The 26,445-nt window shown below is 37.8% G+C and overlaps 3 protein-coding genes across 4 annotated transcripts; all 3 read right to left on the bottom strand.

Annotated features, from left to right (window-relative positions):
- Positions 1 to 7,309: 7,309 nt before the first annotated feature.
- Positions 7,310 to 11,722, bottom strand: LOC103454390 (G-type lectin S-receptor-like serine/threonine-protein kinase SD3-1). Of its 2 annotated transcripts, XM_070812474.1 has the most exons (4): positions 11,532 to 11,702; positions 11,204 to 11,271; positions 10,441 to 10,815; positions 7,310 to 10,092 (listed from the first exon to the last, which is right to left on the bottom strand). In XM_070812474.1, the coding sequence occupies exon 4, from the start codon at positions 9,073 to 9,075 to the stop codon at positions 7,801 to 7,803; it is 1,275 nt and encodes a 424-aa protein (XP_070668575.1). In that variant the 5' UTR covers positions 9,076 to 10,092; positions 10,441 to 10,815; positions 11,204 to 11,271; positions 11,532 to 11,702; the 3' UTR covers positions 7,310 to 7,800. The 2 variants fall into 2 exon arrangements, with proteins under 2 accessions (XP_070668575.1, XP_070668574.1); XM_070812473.1 differs by lacking the exon at positions 10,441 to 10,815 and having other exon boundaries at positions 11,532 to 11,722.
- LOC139191135 (G-type lectin S-receptor-like serine/threonine-protein kinase SD3-1) lies at positions 9,289 to 10,071 on the bottom strand. Its single transcript, XM_070811690.1, has one exon. The coding sequence runs from the start codon at positions 10,069 to 10,071 to the stop codon at positions 9,289 to 9,291; it is 783 nt and encodes a 260-aa protein (XP_070667791.1).
- Positions 11,723 to 16,867: 5,145 nt separating the features above from the next.
- LOC139191134 (uncharacterized) lies at positions 16,868 to 18,273 on the bottom strand. The gene is made up of 2 exons (XM_070811689.1): positions 17,655 to 18,273; positions 16,868 to 17,349 (listed from the first exon to the last, which is right to left on the bottom strand). The coding sequence occupies exons 1-2, from the start codon at positions 18,271 to 18,273 to the stop codon at positions 16,868 to 16,870; spliced, it is 1,101 nt and encodes a 366-aa protein (XP_070667790.1).
- Positions 18,274 to 26,445: the final 8,172 nt, after the last annotated feature.

Here is a 26,445-nt window from a genome sequence, read left to right as displayed (position 1 = left end):
TTGTTTCATTGTCTAATCTTTTGTTGTTTCTCAATTGCTTGTATTTTGTTCCGGCTGATGTAAATTGTCGTGTTGATGTATTGTAATATTACTTCATTTTAATCAACCTTTTATTACATCAAAGTACTTCCTTATTAGTCACACTGTGTCTGTAGACTCTGTACTTGTGTGTGTAGTTGACTATTTGGCTTGCTTATTGTTTCCCGGAAACTCAAGTTTTTTAGAAGCGGTATTCTCCGATTTAGTAATTCCGACGGTTGGCGATTTCACCATCATCAAACTAGGTAGAACTGTCAGAGGAATTCAGCGTTTAATGAGGCATATACAGAACCGTTCCATTGTTACAACTAGCAGTTAAAGCTCGGCCATGGCAGAAGGGGCTTCCCTGTTAGATTTCAGCTAACCGTACGACACAACCTGACCACAAGCTTTAATTAAGCAGATCGAAAGCTTCACTAAACAATAATCAACTTCTTGATTTTCAAGCCCTGAAGACTTGCACAGAGTGAAAAGTTTGTTGCTTGTCATTCACGTTAAAGATGCAATGCTCTATACAATCTTTAAGGCAAAACCCAATTCTCAGAAGCACCAAAGAAAAAGGAAAATGCAGCTGGAAATGGAATGAACTAATCCCAAATGCGATGCAGCAACTCAGTCGGAAGCCGGAAAAAGATAGGCTTTATAAATACTAGGTCCAGCTGACAAGAGAATTACCATACATTAAGGAATGCAGCCGGAAAATGCAGCTGGAAATGGAATGAACTAATCCCATTTTGTGTACGTGTTGATGCTTCACCGCCCAACATTCTGCGCCATACAGCATCGCCGACCTTATTGTCATCCTATAAAATTTTCTCTTGAGCTTCAGTGGCCTACGACGGTCACACAACACGCTGGATGCACTCTTCCACTTCATCCATCCAGCTTGTATTCTATGGTTGAGATCTCCATCTAATTCTCCGTTCTTTTGCAAGATAGATCCTAGGTAGCGAAAACAGTCGCTCTTTGGTATTTCCTGATCTCTGATCCTCACCCTAACTCATTTTGGCCTCCATTTGCACTGAACTTGCACTTTATATATTCTGTCTTTGATCGGCTTAGGCGAAGACCTTTAGATTCCAACACTTCTCTCCAAAGGTTAAGCTTTGCATTTACCCATTCCTGAGTTTCATCTATCAACACTATATCGTTTGCGAAAAGCATACACCAAGGAATATCATTTTGAATATGTCCTATTAACTCATCCATTACCAACGCAAAAAGGTAAAGACTTAAGGATTGTTGATGCACAAAATCAGTGAAGACTTTGGTACAATAGAAAGTATTAAGTTTGTGATCTTCGCTAGATTGCTCCGGTCATTAGTGTGGATAAGTATGTAAATGGATAGAGACAGGAAAACAAACACAAGATGTACGTGGTTCACCCAGATTGGCTACGTCCACGGAGTAGATGAGTTCTCATTAATTGTGAAGGATTTACACAAGTACATAGGTTCAAGCTCTCCTTTAGTGAGTACAAGTGAATGATTTAGTACAAATAACATTAGGAAATATTGTGGGAGAATGATCTCATAATCACGAAACTTCTAAGTACCGAAGTGTGGTATCGTCTTCACTTGCCTTATCTGTCTCATAGGTAGATGTGGCATCTTCTCTGGAAGTACTCTTCCTCCATCCAAGGGTGGTATCTTTAACTGAAGAAGATGCACAAGGTAATGTATCAATTTCACTTGAAGCTTACTTGTAGTTTCAGACTTGGTCAAATGCGATACAAACCATGTAGTAGGAGTCCCCCAAGTCGACGAGCTAGGAGATCTGCTGAAAGAGGTGACAGACAAGGTAAGCAATTAGAGCTCCAAGCAAGCAGTCTCAGATTAGAAGTTTGATTTCGAGTTCCGGCTGATTGTTCTCATTCTCCATATATTGCAGGCAGCATGAAGGATAAAGAGAAGAAAAAGGAGAAGAGATGATATGAGATACTTTTGCTTTTGAAGAAGTAACTTTCCACAGGCTTATTCTTGAACTGGGCTAGAGGGTTTTCTGGTTTGCTCCAGAGTATAAGGTCGACTGAAGAATTTGAGGGTCAAAACAAGTCCATCAAATCTAGAGTCCGTTCGACCCTGCTGATATGGGATACTTTTGTTGTTGACAAAGTAGTGGATGTATCGGCACGTGTTCTGTTACGCTTGTCTCTACATGCTTCCTTGTATCCTTCTCACTTTCCCTATCTATTCCTCAGGCAGATGTGGTATCTTCTCTGGAAGCATAAGATGTTAAAGATGAGTATTCGAGAGCAATGCCAGGTAAGTAATCAGGTAAGGGGTTCCAGGCAATTAGTTCTTGACTGGAAATTTGATTCCAAGTGTTGACTGATTGCTCTCATTCCAAGTGTTGACTGATTGCTCTCTTTCTCCTTGTCATGCAGGTAAGAACAAGGCCAAGGAAAAGATAGGGAAAAAACATGATATGGGATACTCTTACTTTTAACCCTGATGATATGAGATATTCTTGCTCTGGTGTAGCTTGTTTGCAGAGGTATTATCAGGAGGAAAGAAAGTTAAGTATTTCGAGAGGCTTCGTTGGGAGTGCCTTCTCAGATATGAGGAAGGGTTGAGCATTTTTGCAGGTATGCCTGTCCGTTGAGGATTGAGGTCGATATATATAGGAGTCTCCCTAACAACAAGTAGTAATGATATTCCTTTACCCTGCTTGGTCATAGCACGGTAGTGGGAGTTGCCAGCTTCACGTGTTTTAACTCTGTCGGAGCACTTTGAAAAAATGGTCTGTGGTATCTGGAAAGCTGATGTTGCGTGTGAAGATTACAGACAAGCTTTATCCAAGGAGATCTGGCTCTCGAAGTTAAGAAAGTGGTGCCTCTTCGGTTTTCGAACAAGTAATCCTGTCGGGGATTTGGCTCTCGAGATTCGAAAAACAGTGCCTCTTCGATTTTTGAGAAAGCAATCATGCTGGGAGTCTGGCTCTCGAGATTCAGATAGCGGTGTCTCTTTGATTTTTGAGAAAGTAATCATGTTGGGAGTCTAGCTCTCAAGATTCGGAGGGCGGTGCCTCTTCGATTTTGGAGCAAGCAATCTTGTTAGGAGTATTTTCTCGAATGTGAATAAAGGTTAGGCATGCTAGTCTGGCATGTTGGCTAGTCTACCTTGCCACGGAGCATAGAGGTTGACACACAGGGACTTTCCAATTATCCAGCAGTTGTGCTGTTCCTTTACCCTTGTAGGTAATAATATGGTAGCTAGACCTTCAAAATTTATGTGTCTAAACTTTGTTAGTGCTGTTTCTTTGCTATTCTTTTACCCTTCTTGGTCATAGCAATGTAGTGGGAGCTGCAAGCTTCACGTGTCTAAACTTTGTCAAAGATCTTTGGCAAAGTTATCAGTGGTACCCATGAGCTGATGGTGCGTGTGGAAAGTGGATGATTGAACAGTAAGATTCACGTGTTTTCTACTTCACCAGAAATCTTGGACAGAATGCCCATAATTGCAGCAAAGCTGAGTGTGCATGTGACAGGTGCTGACAAGGCTGAAAAAGCATATACCTCTTCGATTTCTGAGATCGACCCTCGTGGTCTCTGAGCAGCCCAGCTTTTGAGAAAGCAATCGCCTCTTTGATTTCTGAGATCGACCTTCGTGGTCTTTGAGCAGCCCAACTTTTGAGAAAGCAAACGCCTCTTCGATTTCTGAGATCGGCCCTCGTGGTCTCTAAGCAGCCCAGCTTTTGAGAAAACAAACGCCTCTTCGATTTCTGAAGCTTCGTCGAGTGCAGATTTTTATAGAGGCTGGCATTAAGTTCCAAAGCACACTTGAATCTCCACCAGTAGAAGTTCCCTTCTTGCACTTCTAAGATCTTGATTTGTCCGACCTCTTCTCCCTTCAATACCTTTGAAAATGTCAGGCCCCTCCGACCGTCGTTTTGACTTGAACCTTATTGAAGAGACAGTCACGCCTTCTCCAGACAACATATGACGCTCATCCTTCTTATCCCCTACTGGTCCTCTTACCGTTGAGGATTCCGTGATGAAGAATGATATGACCGCTGCGGTGGTAGCCAAGAACCTTCTCACTCCCAAAGATAACAGACTACTTTCCAAATGGTCTGATGAGTTGGCTGTTAAAGATTCTCTGGCTCTAAGTGTTCAGTGTGCAGGTTCTGTGTTTAATATGGCCCAACGCCTATTTACTTGAACCCGCCAAGTTGAATCATTGGCAGCTAAAGTGATGAGTCTCAAACAGGAGATTAGAAGGCTCAAGCATGAGAATAAACAGTTGCACCAGCTCGCACATGACTATACTACAAACATGAAGAGGAAGCTTGACCAGATGAAGGAATCTGATGGTCAGATTTTACTTGATCATCAGAGGTTTCTGGGTTTGTTCCAAAGGCATTTATTGTCTTCGTCTTCTGAGGCTGTACCGCGTAATGAAGCTCCAAATAATCAACCTCTGATGCCTCCTCCTTCTAGGGTTCTGTCCAGTACTGAGGTTCCAAATGATCCCCCTCCGGTGCCTTTTCTTTCTGGGGCTCTACCAACTGCTGAGACTTCTCCTAAGCAACCTTTGTGAATGCTCCATCTTGTTTGTTTATTTTTACTCATGTATATGTACATATTTGTAACTTATCGGAGATATCAATAAATAAGCTTTGCTTCATTTCAACGTATTGTGTTAAATACACCAAAACCTTCTTTACTAAGTTCTTTGATTTTTTTTCTTTTGTTGAAGCTTGTATGTTGAAGCTTTGTGAGTGGAGCATGTAGGTTGAGGTAGTATTACCTTAATTTCCCAAGTGAGGAAAACTTCTCGGTTGGAGACTTGAAAAATCCAAGTCACTGAGTGGGGTCGACTATATGAATCTTAGAACGCCATTGTGCTCGGTCCTGTGTCATGTCCTCCGTTAAATCCAAGTACTCTAAGTCTTTTCTTATAGTCTCTTCCAAAGTTTTCCTAGGTCTTCATCTACCTCTTCGGCCCTAAACCTCTGTCCCGTAGTCGTATCTTTTAACCAGAACGTCAGTATGCCTTCTTTACACATGTCCAAACCACCGTAACCGATTTTCTCTCAGCTTTTCTACAATTTCGGCTACTCATACTTTACCTCGGATATCCTCATTCATAATCTTATCCTTTCTCGTGTGCCCACACATCCAACGAAGCATCCTCATCTCCGCTACACCCATTTTGTGTACGTGTTGATGTTTCACCGCCCAACATTCTGTGCCATACAACATCGCCAGCCTTATTACCGTCCTATAAAATTTTCCTTTGAGCTTCAGTGGCATACGGCGGTCACACAACACGCCAGATGCACTCTTCCACTTCATCCATCCAGCTTGTATTCTATGATTAAGATCTCCATCTAATTCTCCGTTCTTTTGCAAGATAAATCCTAAGTAGCGAAAACGGCCGCTCTTTGGTATTTCCTGATCTCCGATCCTCACCCCTAACTCATTTTGGCCTCCATTTGCACTGAACATGCACTCCATATATTCTGTCTTTGATCAGCTTAGGCGAAGACCTTTAGATTCTGACACTTCTCTCCAAAGGTTAAGCTTTGCATTTACCCCTTCCTAAGTTTCATCTATCAACACTATATCGTCTGCGAAAAGCATACACCAAGGAATATCATCTTGAATATGTTCTGTTAACTCATCCATTACCAACGTAAAAAAGGTAAGGACTTAAGGATGAGCTTTGATGTAATCCTACAGTTATGGGGAAGCTTTCGGTTTGTCCTTCATGAGTTTTTACGGCAGTCTTTGCTCCTTCGTACATATCCTTTATAGCTTGGATATATGCTACTCGTACTCCTTTCTTCTCTAAAATCCTCCAAATAATGTCTCTTGGGACCCTATCATACGCTTTTTCCAAATCTATAAAGACCATGTGTAAATCCTTTTTCCCATCTCTATATCTTTCCATCAATCTTCGTAAAAGATAGATTGCCTCCATGGTTGAGCGCCCTGGCATGAACCCGAATTGGTTGCCCGAAACTCGTGTCTCTTGCCTTAATCTATGCTCAATGACTCTCTCCTAGAGCTTCATTGTATGACTCATTAACTTAATACCCCTATAGTTCATGCAATTTTGTACGTCACCCTTATTCTTGTAGATAGGCACCAAAGTGCTCTTTCGTCACTCATTTGGCATCTTCTTCGTTTTCAAAATCCTATTGAAAAGGTCAGTGAGCCATGCTATACCTATCTCTCCCAAGACTTTCCACACTTCGATCGGTATATCGTCTAAACCCACTGCTTTTCTATGCTTCATCTTCTTCAAAGCTACAACCACTTCTTCCTTCCTGATTCGACGATAAAATGAGTAGTTTCTATATTCTTCTGAGTTACTCAACTCCCCTAAAGAAGTACTCATTTTATTTCCTTCATTGAAAATATTATGAAAACAACCTCTCCATCTGTCTTTCTGTTAAGTGGTGTCTTGTGAGAGAGGCGAGACACATTTTCGAGCACAAACCTGTCTTTGATCTATCTCCTCCATCTGCTTTCCCTTCGTGTAAAAATTAAATTAGGGCAAACAACAGAATGGTTTCAAGGAGCCACAACACACACTACAAGTCAAGTCTATATTAGATTGTGAGAATTTGGAGGCATTACCTGGGTTGTTGATGAGTTTCACATCGCTTAAAATGCTTGGCCTCAGATCATGTCCCAAACTGTTGTCTTTGCCAGAGGAGATGAATCGCCTCACTGCCTTAACAAAACTTACAATCAAAGTGTCCTGATCTGGAGAGGAGATGCCAGCATGATACAGGAGAAGATTGGCCAAAGATTTCTCATGTTCCAAATGTTTATTTTGAATAGAACAGGGTGAGGGTCTGATAATGAAATGGACAAATTTGCCAAATTCGCCGTATCAAAGAAACATTTCCATTCTAAAGTGGTAAAGTTGCTCAAGAAACATTGTCTTAAGCGACCGATAAACTGGGGCATATAGCCAAGGAAGCTCTCAATCAAAAGGGAAAAATCAAAGCAAATGTCAAAGCACAACAACCAGGGATAACATTGGAGTAAATACAAGGTCACACTGTATTCACGTATCCAACACATAGTAATAGTTCTTGCTTTGAGCCAAATATTGGGTCAGAGAGTTGATGACTACCATCTCAAGCAAGAATACTAAACACTTCACACCTTCTACAACTTCAGCAAATCCTACCAACTCCACCACCAGAGACAATCAAAGGATGTCAGTTTTTGGCCTCCCTTTTTCTCCTTTTTATCCAAAGGGAAGGAAATCTAGAAATCCAATCAACTAAAACATGGGGAAAGCAACAATTTGACAAAAGAAATCCGACAAAATCCACAACTTTTAGCCTTAGAAATTCAAGCAAGTTACAACAGTTTTTTCATTAACAATAACAAGAAAAGCAAACCCCTCTCATAACCAAAATACAAAACTGCCAGATCTTTAGGCCATGTAATGATGAAAATGAAATGAGAATTCATACCTGAGAAAACTGGATTTGGCTACTTGGAAGAGAGCAGGGACTTCATTAGTGTCGTAATTATTCTTCTATGCCGAGAAAAAGAGAGGGCATAAATGTAAAATTCATTTCAACGTTAAACACAAAATTCAAAAGTTCAATGGAAAAATGGCATTTCATATAGTCAAAGCTCGGATAGGGGGTAAATCTCTTGTTAGGACTATCTCAAAGACAAGAACACAAGGCTAAATTGTCATTGTGTTGTTAGTCCTACTATGCACAGCTTAAAACTCTTGAAGATATTTCTAAAATATAATAAAATATCTTCCATATAGCTGGATTCTATGGCTCCTCTTTGTCATCTAGTGGCCATTGACAAGAAAAAGGGGGTGGTGGTGGATCAACGCTCAAGGTGCCCTCCAACACCTTAACCACCTCTCTCATTGGAGGTCTTCTACGTTCATCAATTTGGACACACCAAAATGCAATTCTTAAAGCACGTTCTAGCTCTTGTGGAATAAACCCGCCAATTATTTTCCTGTCTATCACATTCTCTGGATGCCCTTGCAGCCACTCTTTGTATGCCCACTCACAAAGGTCCCCAACTCGACAGTCACTTACTAATACTAACACCATCTTACCAAAGTCTTCCACATCTCTCTCAGCAGATGAGCATGAAGAGCATGATACCTTGCTGACTATGTTCCCAAGTCCAAATTCAGTCACCTTGGCCTCTAAATTTTCATCAAGTACAACATTCTCGCATTTCAAATTCCCATGGCTCATAAATTCCCTACAGCTTGTGTGTAGATAACAGACGGCCCTTCCGACACTTAAGCATGTATCAAATCTCTTCCCCCAAGTCAGCTTCTTACACAATTTAAGATCTTCTATATACTTCTCCAGAGAACCATTCTTAACATATTCATAGACCAGAAATTTGTGATCTACCTCACAACAGAAGCCCTGCAGCTTTACAAGGCTTTTGTGATGAATGTTACCTATCTTTGTAACTACACCTCGGTATTTTCTGTCTTCTACACTTGCATCCACATCTTTGATAGCAACTGGTTTTCTATTTGGAAGAACACCTTTGAACATCTTTGGCCCAATCTGATATTTGAAGTTCTCTGTAAGATCCTCTATTTCAGAGAAGGATAACACTATCAAGCCGTTTGAGTTTGCGCTGGTATGAGCAAAAGCAGCTTTCTTCCTAACCGAAATTCTTCTTCTGTAGAACCAGAAACCAAGTGCCAGTTGAACTAAAATAAATGCAATGAACATTCCTGCCGCTGCTCCAATTAGGCAAGGGAAACAAAACTTATGAGACCGATTGAGTGGAGGAGGGGAAGACAACGAGAGATTGGGGTTTACAGCTAATGGATCAGCACACATCTTTGCGTAAGATACTGAACTCAGTGAGGGGTCTGAATAGCCAGTAACATACGGTGTTCTCTTAATTAAGCATCGTGCAGTTCCATCATTTGAAAATGTTGCAGCTGTACAAGTCAGGTCATTCTGACACAAGCTTTTGCATTCCTCTAGACTAACTTTGGCAACTACATCATCAGTTGGTGGGTACATTCCATGTAGGAAAGTATGCTTATAATGAAGCATGTTGGAACCCAAAGAACAGCGATTATTTGGAATAAAACATCTGGAAGTGGACTCATTTGTCTGCTGCTTAAATGGACATTCGCAATCAGGGGACCCAGATTCATTGAAGACACAGATACCACGTTGGCCACAGGTTGCAAAGACATCACACTGGTTCTCAACAGCCTGCCAGACTGATCTCCATGACTTTGAATCTTCTACCCATGAGTATAATCAGAGATTACCATCAACATCTAGCCTAAGAAACCTGTAGCTTATGGAGTCATTGTGATCTTGACTGTACAGTGACCACACAGGTTTCAAGCTTTGGTCGCGGAGTTGTAGGGCTCCATCAGAAGTGATGAAAGCACTGAGGTTTGAACTAGAAAGGCTTCCACTTCTCCAGTAGGTGACATGGCTTTCCCATTGAAGTTGCAACTGACAAGAAGCACTCATAAAAAGAGTGTAGTAACTGGACACACAATTCTTGCTTGCAGCTCGAAGTGTTTGCAATGTAGAGAAGCTCTGTCCAGGAAGAAGTATGTCAGATGGAGTATCAAAACTTTGCCAAACAATATGTTTCTCTTGATTCAATAGAACAAGATTTCCATTATCATTAAGAGCAGCAGAAACAACTGATAATTGCCTTGTTTTACTGGTCCATGCAGTGACACCCTTCAAGGAATCGAATAAAACTAGTTCGCCATCCTGGGTCAGCTGGGCATAAGAATTGTTACCAATAATAAGATCAGTTGCAGCACTCCATACCAAAAGTTGTTGGTCAAGAGGAAAAGACTTCGAAATGAGACGGATCCCCAAACTATAGTTTGGCTGGTCTGAACGGTTAAAAAATCCAAATGCAAAATCACCATTTGGAGAGATCCATATGTTTTTATCGGCTACAGAAATTTTGGAACCCAAGGGAATATCTGAAGTCGCAAGAGTATTTAACAGGAATGCAACAAAGATACACAGCAGGAGACGCGATTTACGGAAATGCTCGACCAGTTCAGGCATATCTGAATATGCTTATAGATCCTACAAAAACAAATAATCAGTACTATGACCTCCTTTAAGTGTAAATCATGTTTGCGTATCAACGTTAATGAATTTCACTAGGAAAAAATTAGAGTAGAGATATAGGAACGGATAAAAAGTTAGAACATTTTTCATGAACAACAATGAGAAGTAAAAATGGCAACAATCAAGGCAACTCATAGCCCAAATAAAAAATAAATAAAAACAAACAAAAATGAAAAAACACTGTTTTTAGGCCAACAGAAAATTGAAGTTCCAAAAAATTTACGATAAACTCAAGGAAATAACAGTCAACATAAATTTCATACAAGTCAAGAAGGAATATATGCAATATTCAGAACTTGGTACCTGAAAAGGCAGTTAAAACCCCGGATATTTAACAAGCCGGTGGAATGCCCCCATCACCACCTCAGAAGCATCCCATTATATATATTTGGAACATTGTAAAATTGTCATGTGAGCATTCAGAATTTCGAATAATCAAACAGAGATTGGCTGACCGAATGAGGCACCCTACGACTTAAACGGGAGGAAGCAAGTGACCAAAAAAGGAGCTGTAAAGGGATTAAAAATTTGGATTTTTAAGGGATTATAAAGTGGGTGTTGAATAGACTCAAGTGGATGAATGGGACCCAAAACTAACCCAATTGGGTACAGTGTGCACTGTTTAGGCAAGGCAATCACTTTCAGGGGCTTGAAAGTTCAACACTCTGGACAACGATACTGCAGGCAAATCATTATTGAAGTTTAATAGCTGATAAATATATAGAAAATCTACAAAATCACAAAATAAACAAGAAACTGGAACACCCCATTATTGGAAAAAGCTTCTTTTTTTGGATTAAAACCATAGATTGGCAGCAGCTTGAGCAAACATGAAATGACTTTTTTCTCATTTACACAATGAATTAGTGATATTTGAATACAAGCGATGTTACTACTTTAATTTACATCAGGGGCGGCCCGGGATGGGGGAGAACCCGGGACGCAGTGGGTTGAAGACGAACTCCCTAACCACTAGGGCAATCCAACACTTTCTGAATTAGTGAGATAAGAAAATGTAATAAAAATTGAAACTTTAAGCATTGACAGTGAGTACCACACTACTAACCAGTTTGTCAAATTTGCTTTCCTTCTTCTGCTTTTTCTTTAAAGCTTTTCAAGAGATGCTTTTTCTTCCTGAAAAAAAAAGGGCAGATATATAAGCAGAGGATAAAAGCGAACTAGAAGTGGTGGTTCATATAACAACTCAACAAACGCAACACTTCCAGTAGAACCTAAATTACAAACCCTAATTCGAAACTCGCAAATCAAATTCCCAACTTAAACCACCACATTGGACCATAAAAAATGTAAATAAAATAAAATAAAAGCACAAAATTGAGAGTCTGTAAGGAGAAGCGGCGGCACCAGAAAAAGTGAAGAGAATAAGAACTTACCGAAGAAATGTGAGGCGAATGGACGAAGGCTAAAGAGAAACGGCGGCACGAGCGAGAAAAGTCGGGCGGGCTGGGGTTTTGAAATGGAGAGTGGTTGGGAAGAACCTGCTTATTGAAAAAGTGATTCTACAGAAGCAATGTGAGAGAAAGTGGAAGAGAGAGTGGGGTTCGAGGGGGCGTTAAACGTGAGAGAAAGAAAAAGATTTTGCCGCTACAACCGATATTATATACACTAACGAATAGAAAAGAAATTAATTTTTTGTTTTAAAAAATGATATTATATACACTAAGATCATCTCCAAACCTGGGCTAAAAGCTAAATTACCCCCCAAATTACGCCCCCAAACACTCTCCAACCCATGCTAAAATTTTAGGCTAAATGCCAAATGTTATTTCTGGGCCAAATACCCCCCAGTTTTCCCCTCGGGCTAAATCCCAAATGTTTATCGGAATTTAAATTTTTTTAAATTAAAATGTTCATAAAATTAATTTACAATAATCTACATATTTTTTTTTTAATTGATTTAAGAAAAAAAATTAGTCTAAGTTCATTCTTTAATAATTCCGGGCTAAAATTTTAGGGCAGAAGGGTTGGAGCAAAAAAGATGTTTCTGGGCTAAAAACCAAATTTTCCGGGCTAAAAAATTTGGCTTTTAGCCCCAGGTTTGGAGATGGTCTAAGAGGATGGAGTATCCTTCGTGTCATAATAAATTAGTAATAATGTGGTTCAAAATCGTCTTTGGTGAGAATCGAATCTAAGACATTTTATTTAGATGTAAAGAGAAATATCACTAGATCATAGTACTAAATGGTAATAAATTAAATATTTATGTAAAATACTTTTCCCATGCTGCACATTCATTTTTTTCTAAGAATTTATCATAAATGATTTTTGAAATTGACACTCATTCTCAGTTTGAATTATGCTTTCTAAACAAGGTTGCTTTCTTTTTAAGGAAAACTAATGAAAATGGCTTGAAAACTTTGAGTTTTAACGATAAAGACAAAATAAATGGTAAAGTGAATAGTAACAGAATTGACTTTTTAGTGTAAAAATGTGGTTTTTCGTTAAAATGAATAGTATCGTAAACTTTTCGTTAAAGCTATTTTCTTTTTATCTAAGAATTGACACTCATTCTTAGTATTACAATCTTGAGGTATTTTTCTTCACTGGTAAGTGAGAGGTCTTAGGTTTGATTCATGTCAAATGCAAATTTGAACCACATTATTATGGTTAGCCCAATGTGAGGCTTAGCTCACTCCCGCACACCTTAGTGTAGATAATATCGTTTTTTCAAAACAAATTCCAATCACTTGGTATATCAGCGGAGTTCTGTTACCGTGGCTTCTCGTTTTAATAGGATAGTGTTATCCACACTCATTTTTATTTTTCACACACTTGTCTCAACTTTTGACTGTCAGATCGAATGAATTAAAAACAATTAACGACCAAAAATTAATAACAGCATGTGATAAGTAAAAATGAGTATGTAAACAATATTATTCTTTTAATAATGTAATATTATATTTATAAAAAAAAAAAACTTGCAAATAACATAAAACTGAAAAGTCACGTGACGGTAAATACATTATCAAATCGTTGCTCATATTCATTTATTATACAAGTAGGACAAGAGCTTTGGAGGAGGCCAGATGTGCTTCCATGAAGTCAAACACTATATGATTAAGAGTAATATACAATGGAACCAAATCCCCTCCGGATCCTATAAAACTGAGCCCACTAATCAATGCATCCGAATCATTGAAATTTGATCAAACAGTTATAAACAGGGAGCCCCTCTAAAAGTTATAATAATTGTAGCCGTTGAATCAAATTTCAATAGCTCAGATACATTGATTAGTGGGTTCAGATTTATAGGATGTGGAGGGGATCCGGTTTCATATACAACTCTACACCGCCACATCCTCACAGGCGATCTGTTTTAAAGAACAAGAAGATAATCCTCGAAAGCCAATACCAAGATAAAAAGAAGAAAAAGCCACAGAGCCCCACGAGGTTAAGGTGCATGCAAGGGTAATCCACTGCTATAAGGTAACTTAGTTAATCTCCATTTCTCACTAGAAATTATAATTTTGCCGACAAATTATAAGTAGACAAAGCAAAATGTTGTTGGCACAAGAGTCATTTCTCGACGAAAATTTTAATTTGTCGTCTGAACACTCATGCCATAACTTATTTACAACGCCAATCTTAGCCGAGAAAATTGGAACGTTAGCCGACGATCATTTTGTAGGCGTCAATTCGATGCCTTGACAAATTTTGTTTTGACGGGTAAATTCTGGCAGGAACGTTTCCCGCTATATTGAAATATTAGCCAATGATGTGCGGCAACAAAGTAGTTCATCAGCAAACTGATAAGAGAGGCAACAAAGTATGTCATCGGCAAAGTGATAATAACTCTACGTGATAAGAACAAACTTATCAAATTCAAGGCAATCCTAACCTATTTTGTCGGTTCACATCCCCCCCAATTGCTCATGATCTCCTTCCCATATTCTTCCTAATCATATTTTGTCGGTTCACATCCCCCAATTGCTCCTGATCTCCCTCCCATATTATTTATATTCCTATTTTGTTGGTTCACATCCCCCAATTGCTCATGATCTTCCTCCCATATTCTTCGCTCTCAACGCGCCATTCGATTTCACTTTCATAAGAATTCCTATTTACCTTGTAACACTTGGTGTGGTCTTTCCCTCTCAAAAACAATTTTGATGATCCTAAATCTCTAAGTTTATATATTAGGGTTCTCGCACTCTTAACTGACTCTCACTCACGTCTTTGCCTCTATCATCTCTTTCGCTCTCACGATCATCTCCATAATTTTGCAGAAGCGGCAACCACAAGCAACCATGCTTAATGGTGAGGATATAACCAAACTATTTAATATATTGCTTAATTATAGTTTGGTTCAAGACCTTTAGAGCAAGTCAAACGGAGAAAAAATGTCCCAGCCCTCAGTCCAAAAAACAAAATGGCCCTCAGTCAATTTGCTCCAGCCCACAAAGTTGTCTGGCACCTAGCCCATGTCAAGCAACAGACCAACCCAATTTTGACAAACCCAAGGGCCGGCCTATTGGCTGGCGCGTGCTGACACTCGCACCCAGGGCGAGTAGCCGACAAGGTTGCAGAGGGCTATCAGCCCACTTGTGCTCCGGAGCCCCATGAGTGACGCGACATGCTTATAGCCATTGGATTTCCAACGGCCATTTTTTGTAGACCGTTGGATTTCCAACGGTAAAAAAATTTTAAATTTAACTTTTAAAATGGACCGTTCGATCACAGATCAACGATCCACGTTTTTTTCACAAAAAAATAAAATAAAATAAAATAAAAAGGCCCAATGGTCAGAAATATGACCGTTGGCCACGTGGCAACTCCCTGGCTCTTGGATTTGAATGTTTTTCAAATCCAACAGTTCAGATTAATTAACTATATTAAAATTTATTAAAAATTATAAAAAAATGCAGAAAAATTATTAAAAAATATAGAAAATTTTAAAAAAAATACAAATTTTTTTTTAAATGTTTTTTTTTTTTCTATAAATACCTAACCCTCATCTTCCACCTTTACACCACATTTCAATATTTTCTACACTTTCTATACTATCTACATTTCAATATTTTCTACACTTTAAGAGAAAAAAATGTCTTCGTGGAAGCTCATTGAAGATGTTACGTTGTGTGAATGTTGGGTTCACACTACTCATTACCCGATTACGGGTAATGAGATGGATAAGCAAGAAATGTGGAGTAAAATTACGAAAGCGTTTTGCGATGTACATGGAAAAGACGCCAGAACTAGTTAAGGTCTTCAAGGTCGTTGGAAAAAACTCAACTCATCCTTTACTTGTTGGAAAAACGCTATCTCTCATGCTTCTAGTAACCTCCGTAGTGGGACAAGTTTAGCGGATCAGGTGACGATATTTTTATTTATTTATACCCATTCCACCCACATCAATATTTTAATTTATTTAATTTTGTATGTAATTTCTTATGTAATTTTTATGTAATTTATATGCATTCCACCCGTATCAATATTTAATTTATTTAATTTCTTATGTAATTTTTATTTAATTTCTTATGTCATTTTTATGCATTCCACCCGTATCAATATTTTGAATTTATTTATTTGTGTTACACCCGCATTTTTTAACACTATCTTATCTCACATTTTTATAGACACTACAAGCTCAAGCATTCTACAATTCAAAGAACCAGAACAAATCATTCACCAGATGGGAATGTTGGCAAATTGTCAAAGATTGCCCTAAATACAAAATTGTGGCAACCAGTCCAGAAGTTGTCATGCATGGTATGGGTCTACATAGTTCTCCAGAACCAGACATGGCCGAACAAGAAGCCGACACATTTCAAGACAGGGAAGGGACGCCTGAACAAGTGCCCGAGACCCAACTGACTCGTCAGTCCCTCAGGCCTCAAGGTAAAAAGGCATCAAAGAAAAAAGGTAGTTCTTCCAAAAATGACTACACTAAATATATGGAGGAACTTACTCGCCAAGGTGAACTAAACATAGCACGGGAAAAGGCTAGAGATGAGGAAAAAGTTGCTGTTATGGCAGCGATAATAGCAGCTACTGAGGCCCGTGATGCGGCGGTTGAGAGACAAAGAAAAGTAGTTAATCGAGAGAACAAGCTGGTTAGAGAAGCACTTCATCGAGAAAATGAAATGCTTAGAGAAGAAAGGATGGCTCAAGCAGATCGTGACATTATGAGCAAGTCTCTAGTAGGACTGTCTCCGAATTCTAAATATTTTTGGGCATCGGAAAAAAGAGATGTCATGCGAAAGAGGCGTGCAAGAGATGCGGAAACAAGTCAAGGGGGTTTATAGCTACACAAATCATGGCAACCAAGATCCTAGCACCACATATCCTAACTCGAGAGACTTTGTATCATTTTTATGTAATTTCTTATTTTTTTAGAATTTTATTTAATTTCTTATGTAATTTTTATGTTTTTTCTATTTTGTTTTCTTTTGAACTTTATTTAATTTCTTATGTAATTTTTATATTATTTCTTTTTTTCTTTTGAACTTTATTTAATTTATTATGTAATTTTTATGTTATTTCTTATTTATTTTTAAAACTTTATTTATTTTTATTTTATTTATTATGCAATTTTAATGTAATTATTTATTTATTTTTGTACTTTATTTAAACACATGAAGTAAGATTACATAAACTCACCAAATAAGATTACATAAACTCACCAAATAAACTTAAAAACAAAACACACTACATAGAATTACATAAACTTAAAAAAAATACAATTTATTCTTCAACCACAGGCCTCATTTTAATTATCTTCGCCTTCATGCAATCCCCACTGGTGCTCAATCAAGTCATTTTGGCGGGTTACGTGCCAGTATGGCTCTTGCACATCAGTGTACCGCTGAACGATCAATTCATTGTAACGTCCATCACGTTCCAACGGCTCGTGTTGCGCTGGATCTTCGGTCCGGTCATGAGCACAGTAGATACGTGTTCTTAAGTTATTCATCGGATCCGGCTCATATTCATCGACGGCATCATAATCATACTCATCTTCAACAATCATGTTATGGAGAATAATACACGTCATCATGATGGATTGAAGAGCCTCGACATCAAACATTCTAGCTGCAGCCCTGACAATCACCCAACGAGCTTGCAGAATATCAAAACAACGCTCGACATCCTTCCTACACCCTTCTTGACATTTTGCGAAGTGTTTTTCCTTTTCAGTCTGTGGATGTGGCACTGTTTTGACAAATGTTAACCACCTTGGGTAAATGTCATCTGCAAGGAAGTATGATCCCTCGTATTAGGTACCATTAACCCAATATGTGCATCTCGGCGATTTTCCTTGCAGCAGTTCGTCGAACACTGAGGATTGGGCAAGGACATTTACGTCATTCTGAGCTCTTGGAACACCAAAAAAAGCATGCCAAATCCATGTATCAAATGAAGCTACCGCTTCCAAAATGATGCTTTTGGTTCCTTTTCTGTCGCCATATGCTCTTTGCCACGACTTGGACAGTTTTTCCAAGTCCAGTGCATGCAGTCGATGCTTCCAATCATGCCAGAGAAGCCTCGCATCTCACCTTTCCTCATAAGCCTTCTCATGTCCCTTGGTGTGGGTGTCCGGAGGTACTCTTTCGTGTAGAAGGCTTCAATTGCATAGCAAAACCGCATCAGGGACTCCAAAACAGTTGTTTTTCCCATCCTCGCGATCTCATCCACTTGATCTGCAGATGCTCCATATGCAAGAATTCGCAAGGATGCCGTAATTTTTTGCTCGGGAATAAGACCTAGAACATGAAAAACATCCTCTTTTTGCACAAAGTATGGATCATGGTTGCAAATATCACTCATGATTTTTTCGAACAAATTTCGTTGCATTCTAAAATGAAGTCTAAAAATATGATCAAGGAATATGCTATTGGGAATAAAATAATCTTCCAATAGATCTTTACTTCGTTTTTCCCTTTTTCTATCGAGGTTTGCAGCACGTCTTAGTTTGGCTATCTGACCCACGGCTTCCATGACACGGCGGGAATGTGAGGCCTTCTGCTTTCTATGGTGATCATCCTCATCCTCCTCCATGAAGAAAGCCTCATCTCCACCTCCACCTTCCTCGAGATTGACCAATTCTGTCTGTTGTGCCAACAACCTTTTTTGTTGCTCCTGCAACTGTTTATACACTCTTCTTGAAGAAGACATTGTAATATGAACTCAAGATTCGAAAACGATGAACAAGGATTCTGAGCTAAAAAGAAGGATTGAGTTTGGTGTGAGGATGGATGTAGGAATGTAAGGTTTATATGGACAAAAAAAGAAAGGATGAGGTTCTGGACAATGCCACGTGGCACTACATGATTGGTTGAAAATCTTCTCGAAATCTTGGCTAAATTATTGTAACCCGGAAGTGACACGTGGCATGTCGAGATTGGTCGAAAATCCTATCAGAAATCTATCAACAAAATAATATGTTCGGATAATGACACGTGGCATGACGTGATTGGTTGAAAATCTTATCGAAATCTTGGCTAAATTATTGTAAAATGGAAGTGAGAAGTGGCGTGTCGGGATTGGTTGAAAATCTTAGCGGAAATCTATTCACAAAATAGTACGTTCAGATAATGACACGTGGTGTGACACGCATTTTTTCACTGGGTGCCAGCGCATTTTTTTAGGGGTGGAGATGCATTAGCCTATTACTGTTCATTGGAGTCTGTTACTGTTCACTGGAGTGGATAAATGGGCTGAGTGCTGGCACAAAGTCCTTAGGGGTGGACTTGCTCTTAGGTTACTATTACTTTTTGTTCTGATTTTTTCTTGGTCAGGGCATGTTATTGTTTGGCTCTTGTAACTTAAGGTGCATTACAAATTGAAGTAAAATTTTTTATTTGGATTTTTTATGCGTCAATGTCTTTGATTTTTATTCTTACCAAAGAATTCCAATGCACTGCATATATGTATTTACATTTAACTTAAACTCGGTTTTTTTTTTTTTTTTTTTGTAGATGCCAATGATTAGTCAAAAAAGGAACAACCTCTTTTGTCAACAAGAATCCCACCTTTGCCATCCCAGTCATGGTCTACATATGCTATCGAAGCTGCTCCAACTACTTTTAGTTAAGAGATGAATAGGCCTGATATTTTGAGGCAGACTTATCTTTCTCGCACACAATCTCATTCTATAGGTGGTGCGACTGGGAGTGATACTCCTCAGTTAGAACCAATAAGCATTGATCCTCCATGACCTTGGTGGGAAAACACCATACCTTTTTCGCCTTGTACTCGTTCCCAGACCATAAGTGGTGCGAGTGGGACCTCACTTCATCACACTCATTCTCAACCCGTAATTGGTACTAGGGAAACTTCTTATCAACATCGAGACGCAACAAGATCCCAGCTTGATGATACTCATAATGATTTACCTACTGAACCACCTACTAGAAATATGAGCGCAGTTCGTCATCAACACATGAGTAAGAAATTAAAAAGACTAATGTTATATACCACAATGAACAATGTCATTACGTTACACCAATTATCATTGCATATTAATGCCTTTTTGCTTTTCCATTGTAGGTGTTAATGGTTCTGTACCAAACTTACCAGATGAAAGACTAGTGCGCGGGGCATGTCGGTTGGTTAAAACCAATCGTATTGTTCGTATTACGCAAGTAAATATCAAGGTCGTTATAGACCCAGTGCATAGGCGAACACATGATAAAGTTGTTCATAGCTTGTTGGCACATGATATGGGGGCTATTGTTCGCTAACACTGCCCAATGAACACGGCATATCGGAAAAGAATGTTTGACGAGTCAAAGTCAAACCTCGTCTCGAAGATCACTGTGAGTAGGACCATTAATTTAAGACATATACTTTGTAATAATCTCTATAATGACTTGAATTTTACAATACTTTTAAAATATAGTTTACCAAACACTCATCTGCTTTATTTTATAGCTGATTATTCTTAAAGCATAGCAGAAACATTTTTTTTTTTAAAAGTACAACAATCCCAAACTGGCTCTAAGAACCACGAAAATTTAAAGCCCCTCATCCCAACTCATAGTAATTAACAAAACTTGTATTAGAGGGCTTTTTTTTAATTAGGAAAACTAATGAAAATGACTTTGAAACTTTGAATTTTAATAAAAAAAAATCATGTAATCCTTTTATTTAAAGAAAAACTAATGAAAATGACTTGAAAATTTTGAGTTTTAACGATAAGGACAAAATGAAGAGTAAAGTGAATAGTATCAGGATTGACTTTTTAGTGTTAAAATGTGGTCTTTCGTTAAAGTGAACAGTACCGAATGCTTTTTGTTAAAGTTCCTTTATTTAATTGTTAGTATAAAACCCAATATTAAACAAGTTCAATTAAAATGGCTCAGCCATATTAACATATTGATTTCTTGATTTTGCCATTGACGTTTTTAGGTTCTATTAGGTTTGCTTTAAGTTAGTTTAGTCTTATCGAAGAAAACCAGAGCGCATTCGGTTTGAGAGATTATGGCAAATCCAAGATGACAAGAAGACGACAAAGCTGAAGCATGAGAAGATTGAGGGATCCAAGTTTTGGGTATGGCATTGATTTTAATGGTGATGCGATGAGGCGGTGGTGTGGTGCAGCGGTGAATCACACCCATGAAATTAAACTGGGATTATTTTGAAAATCAATGAAAGCACTCCCTCCATCTTTTGCCACCCGTATTATTTTGAGTATCAATTAAACTAGGATTATTCTAGGTGTGATTTCATGGTGGGTGATGTAATTTTCAAAATTCTAACTTTTCAAAATTACATATGGGTGTAATTCCTTTCAGCTTAATTTCAAGTTTTGGGATCCAAGGTTTAATTTTGTTGTTCATGGTGATTTTAATGGTGATGCGGTGTGGGGGTGATATGGTTTGCAGCCAGAAATGTGAAAAAGGAGGAAAAAGAGGGCTAGGAAGGTGAAGGAAGCATAATGACTGCATTTTTATTTTATTATACCTTTATTTATTTGTTTTGTGGTGGGCCTAATTTGCTTGTTTTATCAAGACTTAGACCTAGTTTGGGAGTGAGGTGCTTAAAAAAAAAGCACCCATGAAAAAAAGCTGTGAGGGTTTTATGTGTTTGGTAAACTGAAAAAAAATGGCTTATTTTGGAAGCTGCTGTGAGAATAAGCTGAAATCAAAGGAAAAAGCTAAAGCTGTTATTTGTAGCTTTGGAAAACTGGCTTTTTTTCAAAGCACACGGAGCTACAGTGCTTCTTTAATGAAAAGATCCACTATTAGACTGTTTTTTTTCCCAAAAGCACTTTTACAAAAAAGTTTACCAAACACTCTGCTGATTTATTTCACAACCGCTTATTCTCACAGCACAGCCGCTTATTCTCACAGCAGTTTTTTTTCAAAGCACAGCAATACCAAACCAGCCCTTATACCTTTATTTATGAAAACTATTAGTACTCCAAAAATCTCATTCTACACTCCTCACAAGTGTATTTTTCTTTCCATCTATTGAAATTTTGGAGTGCCAAATGATATTTTTGAAATGCTAATAACAATTCCCTTATTTATTTGTTTTGTGGTGGGCCTATTTTGCTTATATTATCAAGATAGAGGATGTGTACAACGATTTTCATGAGACTTACTTGGATGACAAGTCTGCTTAGCATTTCTCATTTTAAAATATAGAATTAATAGTAAAATTTAGAAACTTGTCAAACTAAATAAAGTGCAGCATTTAATTAAGCATTTTACTTAGATTTTGACACACATGCTGAGAGAGAGCAGGAGAGAAGTCACCCTTTCAAGTGGGGTTCCCATGTATTCGCTCCAATACAAAATTAAAAAAAAAAAAGAATATTTATGTAGTATTTGTTGAACATAAGTCCAAAAGTGTGATTACATATTCTTGTTTGTGACTTGGTGAACATGATTTTGTATTATTTATGGAACTTCTCAGAACTAAACAAAAATAATTCTATTTCTGGAACTACTGCAAAATAACGCATATTATTTCTGAAATTACAGTGAAATAATCCACACTATTTCTAGAACTAAACTAAAATAATTCACACTATTTATGGAATGGAACAAAATAAATATTATTTCTAAAACTATAGCAAATAACTCACAATATTACTTAAATTGAACCAATATACTCACACTATTTCTGGAACTACTGCAAAATAACACACACTATTTATGAAACTACAGCAAAATAACCCATATTTCTGGAACTACTGCAAAATAACACACACTATTTCTGAAACTACAGCAAAATAACCTACACTATGTCTGGAACTAAATCAAAGTAACTCATACTATTTCTGGAACTAGAGCAAAATGACTCACACTATTTATGAAACTAAACCAAAATAACCTATACCATTTATGGAACTACAACAAAATAACCCACACTATTTATGAAACTAAACCAAATAACCCATACTATTTTGGAACTACAGCAAAATAACTCTATTTATAAAACTAAACTAAAATAACACATACTATTTGTGGAATTACAGCAAAATAACTCACACTATTTCTGAAACTAAACCAAAATAACCCATACTATTTTTGAAACTACAGCAAAATAACCCACATTATTTTTGAAACTAAATCAAAATAACTCACTATTTTTTAAACTAAGCGAAAAAAATGGGATGATGTGCTCAACCATCGGATTTCTTTCAGTGAGATCCTGCGGCTTAAATTTAACATGCCTTTTTTTTTTGCTTTTTTTTTTCTTTCAACGGGAGAAAGGATGGCATGCAGAACAAGGAGGCGCAAATCAATTCGAAACCCAACCTCGAACAAGACAATAAGAAATTCTCGTATGTTGTCTTTCAAATTCAAAGATATTTTGGGGAAAATCGATAAATGGGTTCAATGATTGAGATTTCTTTTTCTTTCTAGTTTTATGGAGAAATGGGTGCAAGGAATTGGGATTTTTTGTTTTTTCCAGTTCCATGGAAAATGGATTCAGTTTGAGCATCCTCCTGTTTAGTTCAATTGCATAGCTCTTTTCCTGTTCGTTTCATTTTAATTCCAGTTTTGGAGATTGGATTCAATAATTTGGGATTCTCTTCTTTTCAAAGTCTGGTTATTCTCCAAATCTAAATCTAATTTGGACAAGGAAATCAAAAACTGAAATATGCACCAAGAATGAAGGAAGAAAAACCCAAAAAACGAAATGCCGATCAACGCTGTGCTTGGAGGTGACGTGAGTTTTCTCCTTCGTGGGAGCAAACAAGTTTCTGACCTACACCTCCATACATTTCATCCATGCTTTCTCCCGTTGAAAGAAAAAAAAAAGGAAAAAAAAGGCACTTTAAATCCAGCCACCCGATCTCATTAAAAGAGATCCGTTGGCTGAGCGCATCACCCTCATAAAATGGGATCCCTCTCCTTAAAAGAACCTGCACCAAAAGCTAAGTTTTCTTTTTGTTCCGGTAATTTTGGAAACTTATTTTTGTCTCTGTTGAGCTTTGTAATACAACCCATGTAGAATTGGGGCCTCTGTTCTTATAGTTAATTTTAAGATGCGTTTGGTTAAAGAAAACTATATGATGATTTTTTATTAAAATAATCTTGATCCAAATTCTTTTCATTAAAGCTCTTTTTTTTATTCTTTTGAAGAGCATGTTAAACGGGTCATATTTGGTTAGAGCTAATTCTTTTTTGGAATGACAATATCCACAAGCCCATGCAGCTGCAAGACCCACTATTGTGTGTGTTTTTTCTTTTTGGTGGATTTTTTGATATGCAATAACGTGTTGTTGGAGACTTTGCACCTTCTTCTGCGTACAAACTTAAACCTAATTTGTAATATAGTTTTTCTTTTTAACAAACGATATTATCTACACTAAGGGGCTGTAGGAATAGGCTAAGGTCATTTCCAACCAAAAATGCCAAATATAATCATGTCCAGAATTATAGGCTTATAGCCTTGTAAAAAATTATTTTTAAATGAACACTGTCAGTGACACACCCCAACCGAGATCAAGGCATGCTGGCCATCACGTGAAGGTGACGTAGCCATGTGCACAGTGCGGAAGCAATTAAGATAAGAAATATACGAATATTTAAAAACCTAAACAATTAGAGTGCACTAGAAAACAGGAAGTGTTAGGAGTCAATTACAAAAGTAAATACTCCTAATCAGAGCATAATAAGTCTAGGTGCAGTTCAGTAGGACAAGTACTAGTTATACAGTACCAATAATGTCCTACTATTATTTAGATATGTCAGAACCGCCAAAGTCCTCAAAGCCACCCACATCAAGCTTACCTAAAACCTGGAGGGGCGCAAAACAAAAAAAAGTGAGTGGGCAAAACAAATGTTTTACAAAACCATTTCATTTATCACATATCTAACCTTTCGCTGTAAAACATGTATAATTTTTCCCAAAATCAAGATATAAGCATATACATAAATATATATGTAATTATATCAATTCAAATCATGCTTCATATAATCATATTCATATGTATACCATGCCAAGATATAACAGAGTAAGCAATTCAGATAAGAATAATTTCATAGAAATATAACAAGTTAGCCGGAATCCCCGTGGTAGTCTGTACGGCTGAATTCATAGCTCAAAAGTCAATTTAGCCGGAGTCACTACAATAACCTATACGGCAATATACTGCACAAGAGTCGGAGCCAAATGAAAAGGTCTGTACGACAATAATGGGTGTAATATAATCATGCTCAATACAACTCTCACATAATAGCTGGGTGATGAATCACTAGTCACCTACGAGTCGGAACCATAGTGAAGGTCTATACGACAAGACTGTGCACCTAAATTGGATCCAATATGAGCATATAGTGCGGGAGGTGACATAATAAACAAGTATGTGCCATATCTCTGGCTAAATCACAATCACCCTAGGTGCAGTTCTATGAGCTCAACATTATTCAATCACATATTGCACCATTGATAATTCACATAACCAAACATAACTCACATGAGCTTACCTGAGCGTCCACAACACCACAATTATATATATAATGCATCATATATCAATTCATACGAATTGTAAATTTATATGCATGGCATTCAAGGCATATTTTCATTTAAACATATTTTCTAGGAAAATATCAAGTATATATATATATATATATATATATATATACTAAAAACCAAAAGCCCACTTACTGGTATGTCAAAGATTCGTAGCCCCCGAGTCGTCCTTGAACGCGCTCGTCCTCGGGATAAGTCTCAACTATATGCGAATTAACTATAAAAACGTTATTTAAAGCACATAGGCAAAATTAGCAAATAACTTCTCATACAATGCTCAATTTTGGTATTTGAATATACCACAGTGACCTACACAACCTCAGGATCATCCCCAAATTTTTAGAATATTTTTCTGACCCCTCACGCGCAGCCACACGCCGACGAGTGCACGGCAACACGCATGGCTGCGCATAGGGAATCCTAACGGATTCTCTAACTGCCATTAGGAATATTCCATTAAAACCCAACGGTAACTGTTAAAGATGACTGACAGCGCTAGCATATTCCGTCAACCTTGACGGAATATACTATTTTCTTCTCCGGCGAGTCGCCGGTTTTTGGGTAAAACTTTAAAACACTTATTCTCCTTCGTTTCTTCACCAAATTGGTACCAAAATGAAGCTAATAACATGTAGAATCACGTTATATAAGTTTCAAGGCTTAAAATTTACTAGGTTTTCCCCGAGAAAGCTCGATAGTTCGGCTTACCTAGATTCACTTCGATCTCAGCCCTTCAACGTCCATTTCCTTCCAACAAAATACCTCGAGACTTGTGAGGACCTTCTTAAGCTTCCTATAAGCTTCAAATTCCCTGAAAAACAATATTTCACGTATGCATGAATAGTGACAAAATCGGTGGTTCAAGGTTCGATGTGAAATCGGAAGATTCCTTACCTATAATTGGTACCAATCGATTCGTCTGAGCTTCACGAACACAAAGTTGTGCTTAAGTCCCTCGATCTGTCACGTTTCAAAGGGTTTTGGGTGTCGTCTGTACAAGAGAAAAGAGAGAAAGTGAGTCTGAGAGAGAGAGAGCACGGGAAGGAGGAGAGATGATGTGTGTTATGTGTGTGAGCTCCACGAGGTCACAAACCAACCAAGGAAATAACATCTAAGTCTCAAAATATGTCACACACACACTAAAATTTCAACGTTCAAGGATAAAACCGTCATTTTACATCACCGATAATAATACTTCGGGACGGGCTATGACAGTCAGACTATATTTATATATCATCTCTAATTAAAAGAGCTATGTTTTAGTCCCTCAATAATTTATTATTTTTAAATTTGTTCTTTAACATAAGGTTACTTGAATTAAATTACCATATTAAAACCACAACAACTTAGACA

Source organism: Malus domestica, chromosome 14 (genome assembly GCF_042453785.1).
Source record: "Malus domestica chromosome 14, GDT2T_hap1".
Taxonomy (NCBI): domain Eukaryota; kingdom Viridiplantae; phylum Streptophyta; class Magnoliopsida; order Rosales; family Rosaceae; genus Malus; species Malus domestica.
This window is presented reverse-complemented; position numbering and strand designations above follow the sequence as displayed.